This window comes from Phytophthora ramorum, assembly GCF_020800215.1.
Source record: "Phytophthora ramorum isolate Pr-102 chromosome Unknown Phyram_PR-102_s0002, whole genome shotgun sequence".
NCBI classification, from domain to species: Eukaryota; Oomycota; class Peronosporomycetes; order Peronosporales; family Peronosporaceae; genus Phytophthora; species Phytophthora ramorum.
The window spans coordinates 4,269,108-4,289,005 of NW_027150648.1; the positions used below are offsets into that span (position 1 = coordinate 4,269,108).

A 19,898-nucleotide genomic window follows, 5' to 3' on the forward strand; every position below is an offset into this window, starting at 1 on the left:
AAGGTGTTACTTTCTACCAGTCATATGCCTTTTGCTATGAATGTGGACCACCCTGTGGTGGTCACCTGAATGTATGCCTTAGTGCATGTTGCACTAAGGTGGGAGGTGAACCGAATGTGTAGCCCCGCTACACCATCCCCCCGTTAGGATTTGACGTGCCGGTCTCGACACGTCAGTCCGTATTTTCTTCGGGAGAACACGTGCTCATTCCCAATGAGCACGCCAACGACGTCTTCGTCCAAGACGCCGGCCGCTTCGGCAACAGCAAGTGCTGTCGTCGCCTCCAAGGCGACGACGGGCGCTGCCTCAGCCACGACCGCTATTGACATCGCCTCGACGGCGATGTCGACAAGCGCGGCAACAGAGAGTCGCCTCTCTGTTGCTGGGTACCACTCGAGATGGCATGAGAAACATGCCATCCGAAACAAGACAGGCAAGATCATTGCTGTCGAAACCGGAGTGGGTATCTACTCTCCGGGTGGAGAGGGAGTTCCCCTCGACTACGGAAGCGAAGTCGAGGAGGGGGAACTCGAAGGAGACAAGGACACCTTGTCTCCGGACCACACTGACCCCAATGTGGGTCTGCGTCGTACACGCGAGGACGACTCGAACGCTTCGGGCTCGAAGCGTTCGCGCAGCGGCAGTGGAACACCGCTCGCTGCCGCCGGAGCCTTGACGACTCCGCGGGATGGAGATGACTCCGCTCCATCCGCTGTTGTTGCGGCCTCGCGCACTGAGCCAGTGCGCGAGCCGTGGATGCCGTCTCAACTTGAGATCAACAGCCGATTCGGTGCGACCGCGCCACCGAATCTGTATGCGCTGTATTCGTGCAACGCCATCGTTGACGATGACGTCGCGAAGCGATTGCACTTTGATCCGCTGACGAATCAAAGGCGAGACTTCTACATCGGGCTCTTCCATGAGCTCCGATGGTTTGCGAGCAAGAAGACTTCTCGCAGAAGCAAAGTGCCCGAGTGGCAGACACTTTGTCAAAGTTGGAGTGCCTTTGTTGAAAACTTCAACAAGAACCCCGCTGGCTATCGCGATCGGATTAGCCAGGCGCGGGAGCGCTACGAGAAGTTCTCGAAGCGTGGTAAACTTGAACGACTGCACCATGGTGCAGTCGGTATTGGACTTCCTTGCGCAGTGCCTTACGACACTGCTTGTGAGTACTGCTACCCAGGAGCAGTACGTATCACCGAGCGGGACATTAACGGGTACACATCCATGTGTGTACCTGACGACCTCAAGACCCTGCGCGCCAGTTTTCAGGCGCAGACGTCTTCTAGTGCTGCGGATATTCGCAGCACTTATTCGAATGCTGTAGGCGACTACAGCGCTCGCCCAAGTTTTACGCCCTTCGGCGGAGGTGGCGGCCTTCGTACGCCGTCACCATTTCCGGAATGTCCTCCATCAGGACATTCCGTGATTCCCACGTATCGTGTTGGGGAGGAAATCCTCTCCAACGAATACGAAAATGAACCGGACCTCGGGTCTGGTTCCGATGACCAACAATTCGCTGGACGATCCAGCGAGTTGCCCCGCGTGCGTCTCGCAACGGGGGGGGGGGGGGGGGGGGGGGGGGGGCGGGAAGACGCCCCGGGTTTGGTCAACCAAACCTTGAGTCTCGCTTGGAGGCTGTTGAGCGTCTCCAAGCGTCGCAGTTCGCTGCTCTGCGTCAGGAGCTGAGCTTGTTGAAGGCTCAGCTCGCGGAGGTTGCGCAGACGACCTCGAACGTAAAGGTCGAGGTCGGGACGAGGCTCTCTGGCGCCTTGAAGCGCGTCGCCGCTCTCGAGAGCGCTTTGGCGAGTCACCAGACGTAGGTGACTCGTGCTGCATGTACGGCTTCAGTCGCCCAACGTAAAACGTTGGGTGCAAGCGCATGCTGGACGGTATGTCCAGTGTGTACGCGTTGCCATGCTTCGCCAACACGGTGAATGGCCCAATGAAGCGCGGAGCAAGCTTGCTTGCTCCGAAATCGGAAACTGCATGTTTAGCTAGGTTCTGCGTAGCTAACAGAACTAATGAACCAACTTTGAATTCATTTGTGTTTCCCCTGCCGGTGTTATCGGCATTCAGCTTCTGTTGATCGACAGAAGCTGCTATCGCGTCCTGGACAAACCGAATTACGGCTTGTCGGCGCTGGACAAAGTCCATTGCATCCGAGCTGAACCCCTGGTTCAGTTCGTGCTCCTTGTTCGCAGCAGGCCCGGCCTGCGCGTGATGTTCGTTGTCGTTTAAAGTGTCTACGCCCGTCGTAGACATTGTCTTGTCGTCGCCATGACTGCGCGCAGTACGTGCGCGAGTCGTCACAGCTGATACATTGCTTGTATCAGCGTGCTTATCCGGTTGTTTTGAATTAACCGGATACCCTCCCCCACTTAAGGAAGGAGCTACCGCACCGAGTACGCTCGGTACGCGTGGGTGCCTCATGGCATTCACGTAGAACGGTGTGTGTCCTGTCGAGACATGCACCGAGTTGTTGATGGCGAACTCCGCCATCGGCAAGCAGTCGCTCCATTGATGGAACGAGTGCGCGTAGCTCTTCATGGTGTCAACCAGCACGCGGTTGACACGCTCGGTTTGTCCGTCGGTCTGCGGGTGATCCGCAGTCGACATGGACAACTGCGTCCCAAGAAGTGTAAACACTTCTTGCCAGAATCGCGCTGTAAAGCGCGGATCCCGATCCGACACGATGTCGAGTGGCATCCCATGGTGTCTAAACACCATGTCGACAAACAGACATGCCGTCTGTTTGGCTGTCACCTCGGCTGGTACTGCAGCAAGATGCACCATCTTGCTGAAGCGGTCAACAAAGACCACAATACCAGTCCTCCGCTTGTTGTCTTGCGGAAGACCAAAAACAAAGTCCATTGAAATGGACTGCCAGCACTCCGACGGAGTCGGTAGTGATTGAAGCGGAGCCTGCGAGTTGGGCGCAGGCTTCACACGCTGGCATACCTCGCAAGCACGAACGTACTTGCGTACCCACTTGTACTGGTGACTCCAGTAGAAGTCACGCGTGAGAAGCAAGTATGTCTTCTCACGGCCAGGATGTCCCGATGTCGGGGCATCGTGGTACTCGTACGTGATCTTGAGCTTCAGCTCATGATCATCCGGCACGACAATGCGATCTGCGTTGTCGTCGACTGCGCTGTAAAGCAGCAGACCATTGTGTACACGATAATGGTGTACACGGGCACGAAGGTGTTTGGCCAGCTTCTGACGAGACTTGTCAGAAGGTGTGGAGAAGTACTCCAACAATTGTTTCGCATCCGCATCATGTGCGTATGCGGCCTTCACTTCGTCCAGCAAGGACGACGAGGGTGTGGTCGGCCTCTTGCGCCGCATAATCTGGTCGACGCGAAAGCGCGTCGGCCACGACATTCAACCTTCCAGGTTTGTACTCAACCTGGAAGTTGTATTCAGCAAAGAATGACAGCCACCGTGCCATTCTTTGTGATATGTGCGGCGACTTGATCGCCGTACGCAACGATGCGTGGTCGGTGTAGACCACGAATGGTCTACTCCCAAGTAGATACACTCGAAACTTTGCGAGTGCATACTTCATGGCAAGGAGTTCCTTGTCATGTACCGGGTAATTGCGCTCAGCTGGCTTCAGCTGACGCGATTGGTAGTAAACCACACGATCACGACCTTCGTGATCGAGTTGCATCAGTGCGCATCCGATCGCGAAATCGGATGCATCGCGCACAACGTGGAATGGGCGATCTTGGTCGGCCACCGCCAAGATCGGCGCCTCAGTCAAGCCCTGCTTGACTGCTTCGAAGGCCTGCTGACAATCAGCAGTCCATTCCCATGCAGCCTCTTTCTTTAAGAGCTGCGACAGCGGGCGAATCTTGCCCGCGTAGTTGCTCACGTACTTGCACAAGTACGTGGCGAGTCCAAGGAACTGCCGCAGTTCCTTTACGTTTGAAGGCGTAGGCCATTCATTGATCACTCTGACCTTTCCTGGGTCAGGGCGTACGCCGTTCTTCCCCACGAGACACCCAAGTACGGGTATCTCGGTCGCCCCGAAGATACACTTCTTCAGGTTCGCGTAGAGCTTGTGCTTTCGCATGAGCTCAAGCAACTTGCGGAGATGCTCTGTATGCATCTCCACATCCGATTTCCCATTCACAGCCCGGCTGTGAATGAACACGTCGTCGAAATAGCTCGGTGCGAAGTCGCGCACCGAGCGCAACAAGTGCGTGACGCACCTGTTGAACGTCGCTGGGGCGTTCTTCAGCCCCTGCGGCATTACGAGCCACTCCCAGAGCATGCCGCTCGGAGTGCTTACCGCCGTGAGAGGGATATCGCTCTCACGCATGAGGATCTGATAGAACCCGTCTCTCAGATCAAGAGTACTGAAGATAGTACTCGAGGTCATCGAATCGATGGTCACATCTTTTCGAGGTATCGGCGTCTGCGCCGGTACCGTCGCATCGTTCAGCTTGTTATACGCATGAACGATGCGCCACCCGCCCTGTGGTTTCTTCACACAGAACGTAGGCGCGCTGTGCGGGGACTTCGATTCCCGCACTTGTCCTGCCTTACGACGACTTTCAAAGAAGTCGTCGATTGCCTTGACTTGCTCACGCGGCAGTGGCCGACGCAATACTTCGTTCCCGGCACGAGATCAATCTCGTGCTGAACACCCTTGTCCTGCGGTAACCCCGCAGGAATGTCGTCCGGGAGTACATCCTTGTACTCACGCAAGACCTTGTAAAAGGGGCTCGCCTTGAGCGAGTCCCAGCCTTGCTCGTCGAAGCGTTCCTTCTTCGACTTCGCGCTGAGGGCGTCCGCGCCCTCACAGATGAGCTGATCCAGCTCTTTTGCTTCACACGTCACCCTCTCCACGTGCGAGAGGATGCAGATCTGCTCGATGCGTCCGTCGTGCAGGTCGCGAGCGAAACGCTTCCAGCTTGTGACTGGGAGCGACATCAACTCCGACACTAACGTCGGAGGATTCTCCAGCCTCATCTTCTTGTATTGGAGACCAATACTCGTACGCGTCAAGACACTCAATGTCTCGACGGTTGTCTCCAACTCCTGTGTCTGCCCGGCAGACACTGCTTGTAGCGTCTCGGTCCCTAACCGAGACTTGCGCAGCTTTTCTCGCTTGCGCCGTTCACTTCTCGTGCGGAGCCCGGCTCCGCGAGTTTCTTCTTGTCCAGGCCCGGCCGTGGACAGTTGTTCCTTGTATTCGCCGGCGGGTTTTACCCGCGGGCGCACGCGTTCAAGCCCGGTTTGATCGCGCACCGCGAGCTCGCAAGCATTTCCGGTGCGGGACGTTTGCAACCGTCCGCACTGCTTGCAGCGTCGGCTCCCAGAGCCGACGCGTCTTCTTTACCTCTACGCCTAACGGCGGAGTGTCTTTCGACAAATTGTGTGTCGACATTATCTGTCGACACGACCGCGTCGCCCCGGACGCTTCGAGACCCTCTCGAATCCGATCAAATCAGGCCCTGCTGATTCGGTTCACATCTTCTTCCAACGACTCTCGCAGTCGTTGGCGTTCGCTTGGGGTGACCGGAGACAGCCGCATTCCGCGCTGTCTCTGATGGAGGGCCGCATGCACCACGTGGTGCATGTGCTGCGCCGACAGGGCCATCGCTCTCTGTCGCGCTGCTGCTGCTCCCGAAGCGCACGATCGTGCGCTTCGTCCAGTCGATCACCGGATCATGCCGTGCAAGCCACGGCATGCCCAACACCATATCGAACTTATCGTCCAGTTCCAGGACGATAAGCTCGTCGACGAACTCCTTCTCTTGATAAGAGAAGCGTACGCGTACGATACGCTTCTCGGTTCTAACAACGACACCCGTTGCTAGTCTCACTTCCAATAGACTTCGAGGTGTTTTCACCTCCTCGAAGTCAAGCCTTGGAAGGCTCTGCAGTCGAACAAAGTTGTTCGACGCACCACAGTCCACTAGAGCACTCTCTCTTCGAGCTTACCTTCAGGATGACAAGGTTCGGCTTGTCATCTTGCTTCTTGCAGTGAGATTGACTCTCACTGGGGGCAGCGATCTTCATTGCAGCGTGTCCGATGTCGACACGCTCGATCGCATCACCAGCAGGGCGCCCCGCGCCTGCTGGTCCCTTTAGTTTTTTGATTGCCCGTGACGATACCCAGTATCGCCACGACGGCTTCTCGCCGCGTGCACAGGTGCTGTGCACTCGCGAGCGTAGTGACCGATGTTTCCGCAGCGGAAACAACGCACATTCGTTGATCCACGACGCTGCTGGGAACCAGCAGCGGTCGCACTCGAGAGGTCCATTGGTTCGGGACCTCCCGACGGCCTTACCACCGGTCGTGGCATCAGCCGCGGGGCGTTCACATGCAGTTTAGCCTGCCGCAGGCTAAACTCTTCTTGCATTGCAAGCGCAATTGCAGCCTCGAGAGTATTTGGATACTCTCGGAAGAGATAGGTCTTCACAGACCCATCTCTAAGGCCCTTCATGCACGTGACGACCTTTGTCACCTCGTCAATCGGGTTGATCACGATGTTCGAGACCAAGTACCGTGCTCTTTGGGCGTAAGCATGCACGTCATGCTTGCCCTGTTGCAGATCGAGGAACTCCGCCCTCGATCGGAACTCGTTCTGCGGGGGCTCAAACGCTAGTTTGGGCTCCTCCTTGAACTCCTCGTACGTGCTAAAGCACGTAGGATCTGTGAGTCGGCGTCCGTACGCCCAACTCCTCGCTCGTCCGCCAAGACATGACATGGCGAACGCAACCTTCGACAACGGGTCGACGATACGTCGAGCCGCAATGGCAGTGTCGACCTCGACAAGCCAACAGAGGAGAGGTTCCCCCTCTCTTCCAACGTAGCTGCTTACGTGGAGTTTCAATGACTCCACGCGCGGTGTGGCCGATGGCGACACCGAAGTTCGAGCAGCGGTTTCACGCTGTTCCTTCACGATGAAACCCAGAGCAACACCGTGTTGCTCCGTCGGTGATAGCGTTCGCAACATCGTTGCTACCGCCGCTTCCCCAATGACTGTTGACAGTCGCTGGAGGGCCTCCCACTCTGGTTCCGACAGGTGGGGGCAGTCTGCACGCGCAACATGCGTTGCAGACGTGTTTGGGCTACCCACGGACATGTTACTGTCCGAGGGCAGGTTCTCAGCCCCGCGTTCGTATTCCATACGAACGTGTTAGTCGGTCGTTGGACGGACAACAAAGTGCAACCAGGTGTAATGGGTCTGCTTAGACCCACTACTTAAGCTTACACGTGTGCGCACGTGTATGAGGAAGCGCAGGAGTATTTAACTTAAGTTCAGTATACTTGTATCCGCAAGTATACTTAAACTAAGACAAAGGGACCGAACGATAGCTTTGGTGCTAAATGAGAACTGTATTGATTGTAAATGGGGTTTCCTCCTAAAACTGATATTTCTAATGAGAGGTTCTGCCATTGAATGGCTTTTCTACCAGTCATATGCCTTTTGCTATGAATGTGGACCACCCTGTGGAGTGGTCACCTGAATGTATCCCTTAGTGCATATTGCACTAAGGTAGGAGGTGAACCGAATGTGTAGCCCCGCTACAGACTGACAATACATGTGATCTTCATGACAAGCGTGCCGTGGCGATCTCCAGCATCCATCAAGTCGACGAATATTCGCGATCGGAAGTGACGATGGCCTTGGATCTCTTGCATGGAGAATCCCGAGGATATTGGAAGTATCACGTGCCAGACAAGAAGTTTCGGCAGGCGAAAGCCGTCGGGAAGATCAACAACGAAAAAGCCACTCTGCTATTTGACAATGGCGCCGAGGTGTCCATTTTGGATGCCGTCTTTGCTCGTAAGGTTGGGTGCTACATAGATAACAATCAGGAGTTGGAGTGTGAGGGTGTTGGCAAGAATCCCTACATGGCGGAAGGACGTACCAGAATCAAGATCACGCTCGCGGGATCGTTGGTGTATTATGGGTTGGACCACCCACTGGTGGTCAGGATTTGATACTTGGTATGGACTTCATGGTGCCAGCAGGCATTCGTCTTGACCTAGCTGACGGATCGATCAATCTCCCGGATGAGGTGCGAATCCAGTTAGCTGGACGGCGGCAACTCTTCGGAGAGAAGGTACCGAACGATCTGGGCGAACACAGTGTGATCGAAGTTGGAAGGTCGGTCGAACTCCGGAAGGGATTCATCCTCTCGGACCATCAGAAAATCTGGGTCACCCGTGGTGATCGGTGGGTGCCGAGCCTGGTGGCTGGACTAGGGAAGACGCGTTATCTGAAGGTCACGAACGTCGGTGATCAGAAGCTGATACTGCAAGACGATACGCGTGTCGGCATGTGGCTCTCTGGTGGTCAAGTACCTCGCATTCCAGGGTTCGTCCTGATTGGCTCACGTCGATACAATGAATGGCAGAATTTGGCGTTCCAAGCGACAACCGATCAGGTCAGCGACGAGGAACCTGAACCTTTGCCAGAAGGACCAATGGTGGATCGACCTCGGTATGACCTGCCGACCAAAATCCTACGACGTGATCATGAAGGATCAAGACCCGTGGTGGCTTCGGTGATCCCGGCCTCCTCAACGGGGGCGATTGCTGGTACGGATTCAGCTGATGAAGTGCAGATTGGTGAGTATAGGACTCAAGAAGACGAAGAGGTGTGTTTCCATGAAGGTGGTGCCTTGTTTGCGGAAGACGTTGAGAGCCAAATGGCTATCCTACCCGAAGTACCAACCACCACCGACGAAGTCACGATCGAAGACATTCAAGTGGGTGATCCGGAAACGAATACACCTGAGGAGATCGATCGACTTCGCCCGATCATCTGGCGACGACGACACTTGCTGATCGGTAAAGGGAACGCCCTCCCGCCCGCTGCAATTGGTGCGGTGTGCGACATCGACGTTGGAGGAGCCGCTCCCATCGCCCAACGCGTGCGGCGGGTTGCCCCTCAATTCCGAGAGAAACTGTCTGATCTGATCAAGAGTTTGTTGTCCGCGAAGATGATTGAGCCATCCACCTCACCATGGGCATCTCCGATCGTGATCATCATCAAGAAGAACGGAGTCGACATCCGGTTGTGTATCGACTACCGCTTGGTGAATAGCCTGACCAGGTTGATGGTATATCCCATACCGCTGATCAACGATCTCCTGGAAGATTTAGACAAAGTACTCTGGTACTGCTCTTTGGATATGGCTAGTGGGTTTTGGGTGATCTCAATGACGGAACGTGCGCGGGAGATCTCCGCTTTCGTTACGCCTTTCGGACTCTTCGAGTGGACGCGTATGCCCTTCGGGCTGAAGAACGCCCCACAAATCTACCAGAGGCTGATCGATAATGCTCTGTACGGGTACCTCCGGATAAGCCCTGATCGAGACCACACGGAACCAACCGACGTGTTCGAGAAAGGAGAACCCGAGGCGAACCCGGGATCTTCGGTGCTGGGCAGGCGATCGTACATCGACGATATCCTGATCACAGCTGACACCTGGGACTCGATCTGCGAGAAGGTCGAGGCACTGCTTGACGCTTGCGAGCGATGGAATCTGTCGATCAGCGTGGTTAAGAGTTTCTGGGGACATCGGAAGGTAGAGTACTTGGGTCACCGGGTATCGGCCGAAGGTTTGGAAGCCAATCCGAAAGATCTGGAATCGCTGGAGAAGTTGCCGTTTCCGAAGACGTTGCGATCGATGCAGTCCTTCTTAGGAAGCCTGAATTATTACAGTCGCTTCATTGAAGACTTCGCCGTTTACGCCGCAATCTTATACGAACTGCGAGAAGTGGACTTCTACGAGATGCACCACGGGAAGCATGAGGACCGAGCAATGGAGTCCGACGATCGGTGGACTAGAGCGAGGACGGCGTTCGACCTACTGAAGGCCAAGCTTGCGACCACCCCGATTTTGCGACACTTCGATTCCGATCGCCAGCCTGTGATCGTGGTCTACGCCAACAAGTGGGCTATTTCAGCTGCGTTGGTTCAGGAACATGATGGCATGTATTGGCCTGTGATCTTCACCAGTCGTACGCTGAAGTCGAACGAATTGAATTACGGCATAGTGGACAAGGAAGTTTTGGCGCTCCTCCGGATCTTGGATGTGTGTTACACGCTCCTGACCAACCGATCGATCAAGGTGCTGTCGAGGTACTCGACGCTCGCCTGGTTGCTGAATTCGTCGGGCTTCCAGGGACGATTGGGACGATGGGCAGCTCTGCTGTCCGAGTGGACCTTAGAAATCCGGAAGTGCTTGAAAGGAGAGGACGAAATCCTGGGCGCGATCGCCGCCAGCATTACACCCCGAGCGGAAGTGGACGAGGCCTTGATCACGATTGCACCGGTGAAAGAGCCCAAACGAACGATCGTGATGGCTCCGCCGACGGTAGAACTGGATGAAGAGTTGCTCGTCGTCAGTTTTTATGGGTCAGCACGCGTCAAGCGGAGCGCCGGAGCGTATAGTGCAATTGTCTGGAAGCTCCCGGAGTGGTCAATCATATCTGCCGCATCCGAATTCGCCGACGATCTGACTGTCAACGAAGCCGAATATCGCGAACTTCTGCTAAGCTTCAAGTTACTGTCCAATCAGAACAGGGGGCGAGTTGTGATCTGTGGAGATTCCAACCTGATCAACCGACAGATGCGTGGTGAAATCGATTGCAAGGCACCGGGTCTCCAGGTACTACGTCAGAAAGCGATGGATCAAGTGAAAGCCTGGCCGAAGCACGAATTCCTCCATGTGAAGCGCGATTGGAATCAGAGCGCCGATCGGTTGGCAAGTGCGGCACTGCAACGAGAAGCAGGCGTGATCGTAACTGATGAGGGCGAAATTGGCGGTCTCGCCACGATCAACTGCCTGGGCGAGTTGCTCCACCCGAGTAATGACGACCCCGTCGTTCAAATATCAGCAGTGACCCGATCAACCCGACGGCACCGTCAAGTGCCGGCAGCTATGCAAGAAGAGATCGTCCAACGCATGAGGAGTGAGAGGTTAGGACAAGCTCAGGATGAAGAGAAGTGGATCGTGGACCTGAAGTCGTACCTGCGGGGCGACGTAGCAGCCCTGACTGCCCGGGATGCAAAAGCGTGTGCCAAGATCGCTGGAGATTACGAAGTGGGTGAAGACGGCCTGCTGTTCTACTGTGTGAACACCGCGCGATTAGACGAAGACCGAGATTCGATCGCGCGTCTGATGGTGCCTGCAACGCTGCACCAAGATTTCCTTCACCATTATCACGCCAGCCTTGAAGGAGGGCACCAGGGAATCGGGAGGACGTACCAACGGATCAAAACACACTTCCACTGGCGGGGGCTGTTCAAGAGTGTCCAGCAGTTTGTGGGTGAATGCGTGGATTGCGAGACAGGGAAGGGGCGCCCCGTGGTTCAAGGAGAATCACCTGGGAATGTACGGGCCACCTACCCCTTCCAAATCATCGCGATGGACCATATCCCATCTCTGCCAAAATCGTTCAAGGGCAACACGGAGCTCCTCGTGTGGGTCGATCTGTTTTCAGGGTACGTGATCGCTAAGGCCGGCGCGTCTCGGACAGCGCAGACCATCGCGGAGAACTACGAGGAATGCGTTTTCCGCCGTTTCGGAGCCAGTGAAGCGATCCGACATGATCGGGAGCCCGGTTTTATGTCTAATTTCTTCCGCGCATTCAGCCGTATAGTGGGACAACGACAACGAGCCACCATGGCCTATCGACCACAAGCAAACGGTACCGCTGAGCGGATGGTGCAAACGCTTACCTGCGCCTTGAAGATGTACGTCGCCGATGTGAATCAGCAAGACTGGGACGAATACGCGGAGCGCCTGACTTTCGCGATCAACACTGCTCACGATCGAGTACGAGGAGAGACGCCGTTCTACCTCGTCCACGGCTGGGACCCGCGATCGACATTGGAAGCGTCGCTGCCGTTAGGCAGTACGCGACGTCGCGATCGCGAGCCGCGCAGATGGAGATATCGTATTCAGCAACAGTACCAGCGCGCTCGTGAGGAGGTCAACGCGCGTCTGAAGGAGGCGATCCAAGCGAGAGCCGATCGCCACAACGACGGGATAAGGCCGCACCAGATTGAGGTCGGATCGCAAGTGTGGCTATATTTGGACCGAGTTAAGGAGGGCTATGCCCGAAAGCTGGCACACGTGTGGCACGGACCGTTCCGGGTGCGTGAGATGATTGGCCCCTATGCAGCCCGGCTAGAGGTGGCCGGTACAGAGTATCGCCTTTTCCCGATTGTGCACGTCTCGAAGCTCAAGGCCGTGAAGGTTTTCTCTGATCGCCCTGACGTGACGCTAGCGACAGACGAGAGTGGTCGATTTGATTTTGATGAGGCGTTGTTGCCAGAGGACAGCTGGGAAGGCGACTGGAGCGATGACGAGTTTGAAGTGGATCGGATCGCAGATGTCCGATCAGGTCGTAAGACCAGATATGGACGCGTCCATCGGGAATTCCAGGTCTTCTGGAAGGGGTACACCGAACCGTCTTGGGTCGACGAGGCTGACCTCAACTGCGGGGCTTTGCTGCACGAGTTTGAGCGCGAGCGTACTAGACGGAATCGCTTCGGAGTGATGCAATCGCACGAGGCAGAGGAGGACAACTCGTAGCGATCGCTGCGAGTTGGGAGTGAAATGGGTGCAGGGTGGCTGCACTGAGAAAAAAGGAGGAGGTATATGTACAAAAACACAAGTGACATGAAGGGGGAGAGAACCGATTACGAGGTTCGATCGACCCGATCAAGGGAAACGACTGGAGAAAAAGAGGTGGAAAAAATGGAATTACATGCTGACTAACACTCAAGTGTACGCTTAAGGGGAAGCTGGGATGACGAATTTGCCACGAAGACGCGCAATACGTTGCGCGGGATGCGATCGGATGTCGTGACGGTATTGGACCCGCCAGGGCTCAGCCAAGTCCGCCTCTTGGACTGCAGTGATCAGATTCGTCGCCTGCGAGTTGCCGTGTTGCCCTGGATACTACATCTTCTCCTCACCCGGCCGAGGTCGGTGCTTGAAGAAAGGATCAAGCAGAATGTCCAAATCACACCGACCCTCGACCAGTCCACGCAAGATCGTCCGAAGAAAAAACTTCCAGCGAGCACCGAATCGTGATTGCCGCTGTTTTCAGGTAACGGCGAGAGTGTCCAGGTAAACGTCCCCGCGACGGCTGTTGGTGCTGATGGAGAAGTAATGCAACGACTCCCACACGGCCTGCGCATGTTCGTGTATCAGGTCCGCATATTGACGAGCCATGGTTGCAAACCAACACACGAGAACGAACGAAATTGGAGTGACGGCAGTGTGGAAAGTCTCCCAGGGGCGCGTCGCGTACAATGCCCGGACATGAGCCGCGGTGATCAGATCTGACCGCCAGGCATGATCACGTGGAGCACGAGCTGCACGCTCAGGGATCAATCAATTACGTGGCCGACAGAAGTGGTGGAACAGCAAGTCTAAATCCAATTCGAGGACACTGATACGACGTATGTATCGAGCGTCCCATGGGGCGACATCCGCAACAGGGCGTTGCACACGCTCGCGATATCCAGGAATCCATTGATCTCGAGGCACAGCTGTGCCCTCCAATTGATCATACTCTTGGCGCCCCAGTATAGCATTTCGATGCGTACGATCGCGACGGGGCACGCTGCCGTCACTGTCTGAAGAGTCAGGTGAGCCAGGTGAGCCACCACCAAGTGGATAATCGGCAGGGCTACCGGGAGAGTCAGGTGAACCACCAGGAGGTCCACCAGCGTCGTCTGCCGGGCCCCCGGTGTTGGAACCAGAAGAGCCAACGTTGATCGGTCGATGGGGCGATCCTCGGGGCGAAGAGTCGCGGGATTGTCGACGTCGACGATCAGACGCACGAGATCGAGAAAGCACGGCCAATGTGTCTTCCTCGTTATCACTCAGATCAGAAGTGATCTGTGGGGAAGTGGCTCTGTTACGACTGCCTCCACGAAGTCGTCGTCCAGAATGATGTGAGGAAGTTGGCGATGGAGATCGTGGGCTACGACCAGAAGACGCGTGGCGAGAACGTCGTGATGGCGGCGAAGGCGATTGTGAAAACGATCGTGTACGCCGCCGACGAGAAGGTTGCAGATTCAAACGCCGCGAACCATTTCCATCCTCGACGCTGGCCTCGTCGTCGTCGGCATCTCCGCCATAATCGTTGTCTTCGTCAGCTCCATCATCGTCGTTGTCGGCCTCGCGTCGGTCCTCACTCTCGCCTTGAGGATTACCACTGGGTTGAACGAAGGAGATTAGCCCTGCCACGCGTTGGCGGATGGCATCACACTCACGGACAGCTCGATCACGCGAATCAATTAATGCCGCGCTATCGGCACGGGAAGCGGTCAAGTCTTCAGCCAGGGTGGCATTTTCCCGCTGTAAAACTTGCACGCGATTGCGATCGCCCTGGAGGCGAGTAACTTCACCTTCCAAGCGAGCGATGGCAGCCCTCAGAGAAGCCACAGTGGAACCTGGAAGACAATGAAACGACATGCAGTTAGCACGGAAGTTGACATGGGCAGGCAACGCATACGTACGGGAGGACAACAGCAGAGTCGCGGCCTGGTCGCGTTCGGTGGTCGCCTGTTGGAGCTGATCTCTGACCGCTTGAAGCTGCGTCGGAAGCCTGACGGCGAAACTGGTCGCGTTCAGTGTTACTAGGTGATGCGTAGCCGAAAGTTGGCGGTCCATGTCACGTTGGAGGTCACCAAGGCGGTCTTCGAGGCTCTTGACTTGGGCTTCATAGTCTCGCACGCTGGTCTCTAGTTGGCGGCGAGTCGACTCGGGCGTTTGCAGATCGCCACGGGAACGCTGTAGGTCAGCAAGCACCCGATCGCGACACGCACCCAACTCCACCAAGTTTTGCTGCTGGACCATTATGTGACGGCTGAGACGAGAAGATCGATTGGATCGCGCTCAGGGCGATGGTGCGTTAACTCGCGCCTGCAGATCGGAGACCTGTCGCTCGAGAGCGCCGATCCGGTTGTGGAGGAATACCACATCCTCGTCGTGCGATCGGCGTTCTGTGGCGAGTAACGTGCGAGCCGTGTCGAGAGCACGGCTGTTGTCGAGTCGATTTGCCAGGGCACTATGAGCGTCAGCTAACGCGAGACGCGTACCCTGATGATCGCGAAGTAGCGCCGAATACTGCTCCTGAGCAGACTGCACGAAGGTCGTCGACGACGAGTACACGCGATCCAGCTCTTGCTCAAGTTCGTGAGCTCGGGCCTGCAGGGCGACGTGATCTTGCGTCAAATCGGCGTATATCCCTTGGACCGCATCTAGATCGCCCAGGTGGCCGAGTATCCGGTCTAACGTGGCGCGCGACGCCTGCAGTGTATCGCGATCTGCTTGAGACAACGTGGTGATCGACATCGGAACGGGGGCGGTCGCCGGAGCTTGCGCAGCTGGTGTAATACCGGCTGGAGGCGATGCGGCATACGCACTGAGCCTACGCAGCGTGTCATGGCGCAATGCATGGGGGATAGCGCGTGTAATGTCCGGGATGACGGGAGGCAACGCAGGTTCGGCGTCAATTACGTCGGGAGAAGCGGTGCTTGAAGCGGATGAATGGGACGAAGGGGTTGCCGACGATCGGTCGCTGGATGACATGATGGCCGCAGACGGCGCACGAGCAGACCCGGTCGGAGGAGTAGGTGCACTGCGGCAAGTTGGAGACTGTGGCGAGAGTTGAGTGCTGTACAATCGCCTCTCGCACAGGGCGCGGTTGTGGAGAAGTGACCAGAAGTTTTTGGAGATGGATTGATCGTGTCCGACCAGGTGATTGGTCGATGGGTACGGATGGATGGCTTTGGATCTGGGATGGGCGGCATCAACGGTCGGACGACCAGGATAGTGAATGTGAAGGCCATCATTCCGATCTTGGCAGATTTGATCGCGGTACCACATGTTGGGTACATGAGTTCAGATCAACCGATCAGATCAACATGGGTTCCGATCGACCGATCATATTGACATTGATGGAAGGTATGGATCTTGGACACCGAAGCTTGACGGAGCGGAGGGAGGGCAGCACTCTGGGCGAGATCGGAGCGGAGACTGGAAACCACTTGAGGGGTAGAACGAAGATTCAAAAGTGATTGATTGAGGTCTTTAGCTCGCTAGCCTTCTCGCTACTCTAGACCTACTGGATACACACTACTTGATTCTTTACTGGATACTGAGTTACTTCAGCCAATGAGAGAGCGCCACGTCGAAGCCCATCTTGTACCTACAATCTTGTACCCACAGGTGGCGTAATCGACAGTGGCGTAATCGTCGGTGGCGTAATCGGCGTGGGTTCGGATTGGACCGGTTCGGGTTAACCGGTTCACGGTAAACAACCGATACCAAACCGGTAACCCTCCATACCCTCAATACGCCCCCTCAATGCGAAGTCCCATGAATGCCGAGAGCCGCCGTCAGCTCCGTGTGGCGTGGTCCCGCAAGCGCCTTCGTCATGATGTCCGCCAGCATCACAGAAGTCTCGCAATACTCGAGCTTCACTTCACCGCGTTTCACTTCGTCGCGGATGTGGTGGTACTTGATGTCGATGTGCTTGGCGCGGCCGTGGTTCACCGGGTTCTTGGTCATCTTGATGCACGACTGGTTGTCTTCACGGATCATGAGCTCGGGTCCCGTTTCGTTGGCAGCCGCCAGAATCTCGCACAGCAGGCGATGGATCCACTTGCCCTCTTGGATAGCCAGACTGAGCGCGATGTACTCCGCTTCGCTCGTGGACAGCGACACACTTGACTGCTTCTTGCTTCCCCAGCTCACAGGCGCACTCATCAGCATGAACGCGTAGCCTGAAGTGGACTTGCGGTCCGCGAGGTCACCGGCCCAGTCCGCGTCCGAGTAGCCACGAAAGTCGATCTTGTCGCCCGGCTTGAAGCAGATGCCATGCGTCTTGGTGCCTTGCAGGTAGCGAAAGATGCGCTTGACCGCAACCCAGTGTTCCTCTTGGGGGTTCTCCATGAAGCGCGACACATAGCCGACGGCGTACGCGATGTCCGGGCGCGTGGCGGTCATCAGGTGCATCAGCGCACCAACAGCTTCGCGAAACGGAGCGTTCACCTTGGTCGCCGCGTCGCTTGGAACCAGTCGAGTGCTCATGTCCACCGGACTCACCACAGCCTTGCACTCGTCCATGGCGAAGCGTTTCAGGATGTCGTCCACGTAGCGACGCTGGCACATGGTCACGCTGCCGTCCGGGCCGTCCACCAGCTCGATCCCAAGAACAAACGCGCACTTGCCGCTGTCGGTCATCTCGAAGCGCGTCTTCAGGTCCGTCTTCGTGCGCGAGATCAGCTCAGGCGAACTCCCGGTAATCAGCACGTCGTCCACGTACACCAGCACGAGCACGCACTGACCGCCCACCACCTTGATGTAGAGGCACGGATCGAAGGCCGACACTTGGAAACTGATAGAGCACATGAACTCGTCGAAGGTCTCGTTCCACACGCGCGAAGCTTGCTTGAGACCGTAGATGGCCTTCACCAATTCATTCCAGGCAGTCGAAGTCACCATCCAGCTCAACGCCTTCGGGAACCACGCAGAACACCACTTCCTTCATGACCCCGTACAGGAACTGTAATGGGTCTGCTTAGACCCACTACTTAAGCTTACACGTGTGCGCACGTGTAGGAGGAAGCGTAGGAGTAAATTACTTAAGTTCAGTATACTTGTATCCACAAGTATACTTAAACCTAGATAAATGAACCAAACGGAAGCTTTGGTGGTAAATGAGAACTGTATTGATTGTAAATGGGGTTTCCTCCTAAAACTGATATTTCTAATGAGAGGTTCTGCCATTGGATGGCTGGCAGAACCCCTATCTATTGAATGACTCTCATTGGTAGAAAGGTGTTACTTTCTACCAGTCATATGCCTTTTGCTATGAATGTGGACCACCCTGTGGTGGTCACCTGAATGTATGCCTTAGTGCATGTTGCACTAAGGTAGGAGGTGAACCGAATGTGTAGCCCCGCTACACCATCCCCCCGTTAGGATTTGACGTGCCGGTCTCGACACGTCAATCCGTATTTTCTTCGGGAGAACACGTGCTCATTCCCAATGAGCACGCCAACGACGTCTTCGTCCAAGACGCCGGCCGCTTCGGCAACAGCAAGTGCTGTCGTCGCCTCCAAGGCGACGACGGCCGCTGCCTCAGCCACGACCGCTACTGGCATCGCCTCGACGGCGATGCCGACAAGCGCGGCAACAGAGAGTCGCCTCTCTGTTGCTGGATACCACTCGAGATGGCATGAGAAACATGCCATCCGAAACAAGACAGGCAAGATCATTGCTGTCGAAACCGGAGTGGGTATCTACTCTCCGGGTGGAGAGGGAGTTCCCCTCGACTACGGAAGTGAAGTCGAGGAGGGGGAACTCGAAGGAGACAAGGACACCTTGTCTCCGGGCCACACTGACCCCAATGTGGGTCTACGTCGTCCACGCGAGGACGACCCGAACGCTTCGAGCTCGAAGCGTTCGCGCAGCGGCAGTGGAACACCGCTCGCTGCCGCTGGAGCCTTATCGACTCCGCGGGATGGAGATGACTCTGCTCCATCCGCTGTTGTTGCGGCCTCGCACACTGAGCCAGTGCGCGAGCCGTGGATGCCGTCTCAGTCTGAGATCGGCAGCCGATTCGGTGCGACCGCACCACCGAATCTATACGCGCTGTATTCGTGCAACGCCATCGTTGACGATGACGTCGCGAAGCGAGTACACTTTGATCCGTTAACGAATCAAAGGCGCGACTACTACATCGGGCTCTTCCATGAGCTCCGATGGTTTGCGAGCAAGAAGACTTCTCGCAGAAGCAAAGTGCCCGAGTGGCAGGCACTTTGTCAAAGTTGGAGTGCCTTTGTTGAAAACTTCAACAAGAACCCCGCTGGCTATCGCGACCGGATTAGCCAGGCGCGGGAGCGCTACGAGAAATTCTCGAAGCGTGGTAAACTTGAACGACTGCACCATGGTGCAGTCGGTATTGGACTTCCTTGCGCAGTGCCTTATGACACTGCTTGTGAGTACTGCTACCCCGGAGCAGTACGCATCACCGAGCGGGACGTCAACGGGTACACGTCCATGTGTGTACCTGACGACCTCAAGACCCTGCGCGCCAGTTTTCAGGCGCAGGCGTCTTCTAGTGCTGCGGATAATCGCAGCACTTATCCGAGTGCTGTAGGCGACTACAGCGCTCGCCCAAGTTTTACGCCCTTCGGCGGAGGTGGCGGTGGCGGCCTTCGTACGCCGTCACCATTTCCGGAATGTCCTCCATCAGGACATTCCGTGATTCCCACGTATCGTGTTGGGGAGGAAATCCTCTCCAACGAATACGAAAATGAACCGGACCTTGGGTCTGGTTCCGATGACCAACAATTCGCTGGACGATCCAGCGAGTTGCCCCGCGTGCGTCTCGCAACGGGGGTGGGGGGGGCGGGAAGACGCCCCGGGTTTGGTCAACCAAACCTTGAGTCTCGCTTGGAGGCTGTTGAGCGTCTCCAAGCGTCGCAGTTCGCTGCTCTGCGTCAGGAGCTGAGCTTGTTGAAGGCTCAGCTCGCGGAGGTTGCGCAGACGACCTCGAACGTAAAGGTCGAGGTCGGGACGAGACTCTCTGGCGTCTCGAAGCGCGTCGCCGCGCTCGAGAGCGCTTTGGCGAGTCACCAGACGTAGGTGACTCGTGCTGCACGTACGGCTTCAGTCGCCCAACGTAAAACGTTGGGTGCAAGCGCATGCTGGACGGTATGTCCAGTGTGTACGCGTTGCCATGCTTCGCCAACACGGTGAATGGCCCAATGAAGCGCGGAGCAAGCTTGCTTGCTCCGAAATCGGAAACTGCATGTTTAGCTAGGTTCTGAGTAGCTAAGAGAACTAATGAACCAACTTTGAATTCATTTGTGTTTCCCCTGCCG

General features: G+C 56.1%; 1 protein-coding gene across 1 annotated transcript; it reads left to right on the forward strand.

The window, feature by feature from the left end:
* Positions 1–403: 403 nt before the first annotated feature.
* Positions 404–676, forward strand: KRP23_2808 (uncharacterized protein; the record flags this gene model as incomplete). The annotated part of the gene is made up of 1 exon (XM_067895820.1): positions 404–676. The coding sequence occupies one exon, from the start codon at positions 404–406 to the stop codon at positions 674–676; it is 273 nt and encodes a 90-aa protein (XP_067750162.1).
* Between the last annotated feature and the right edge of the window lie 19,222 nt (positions 677–19,898).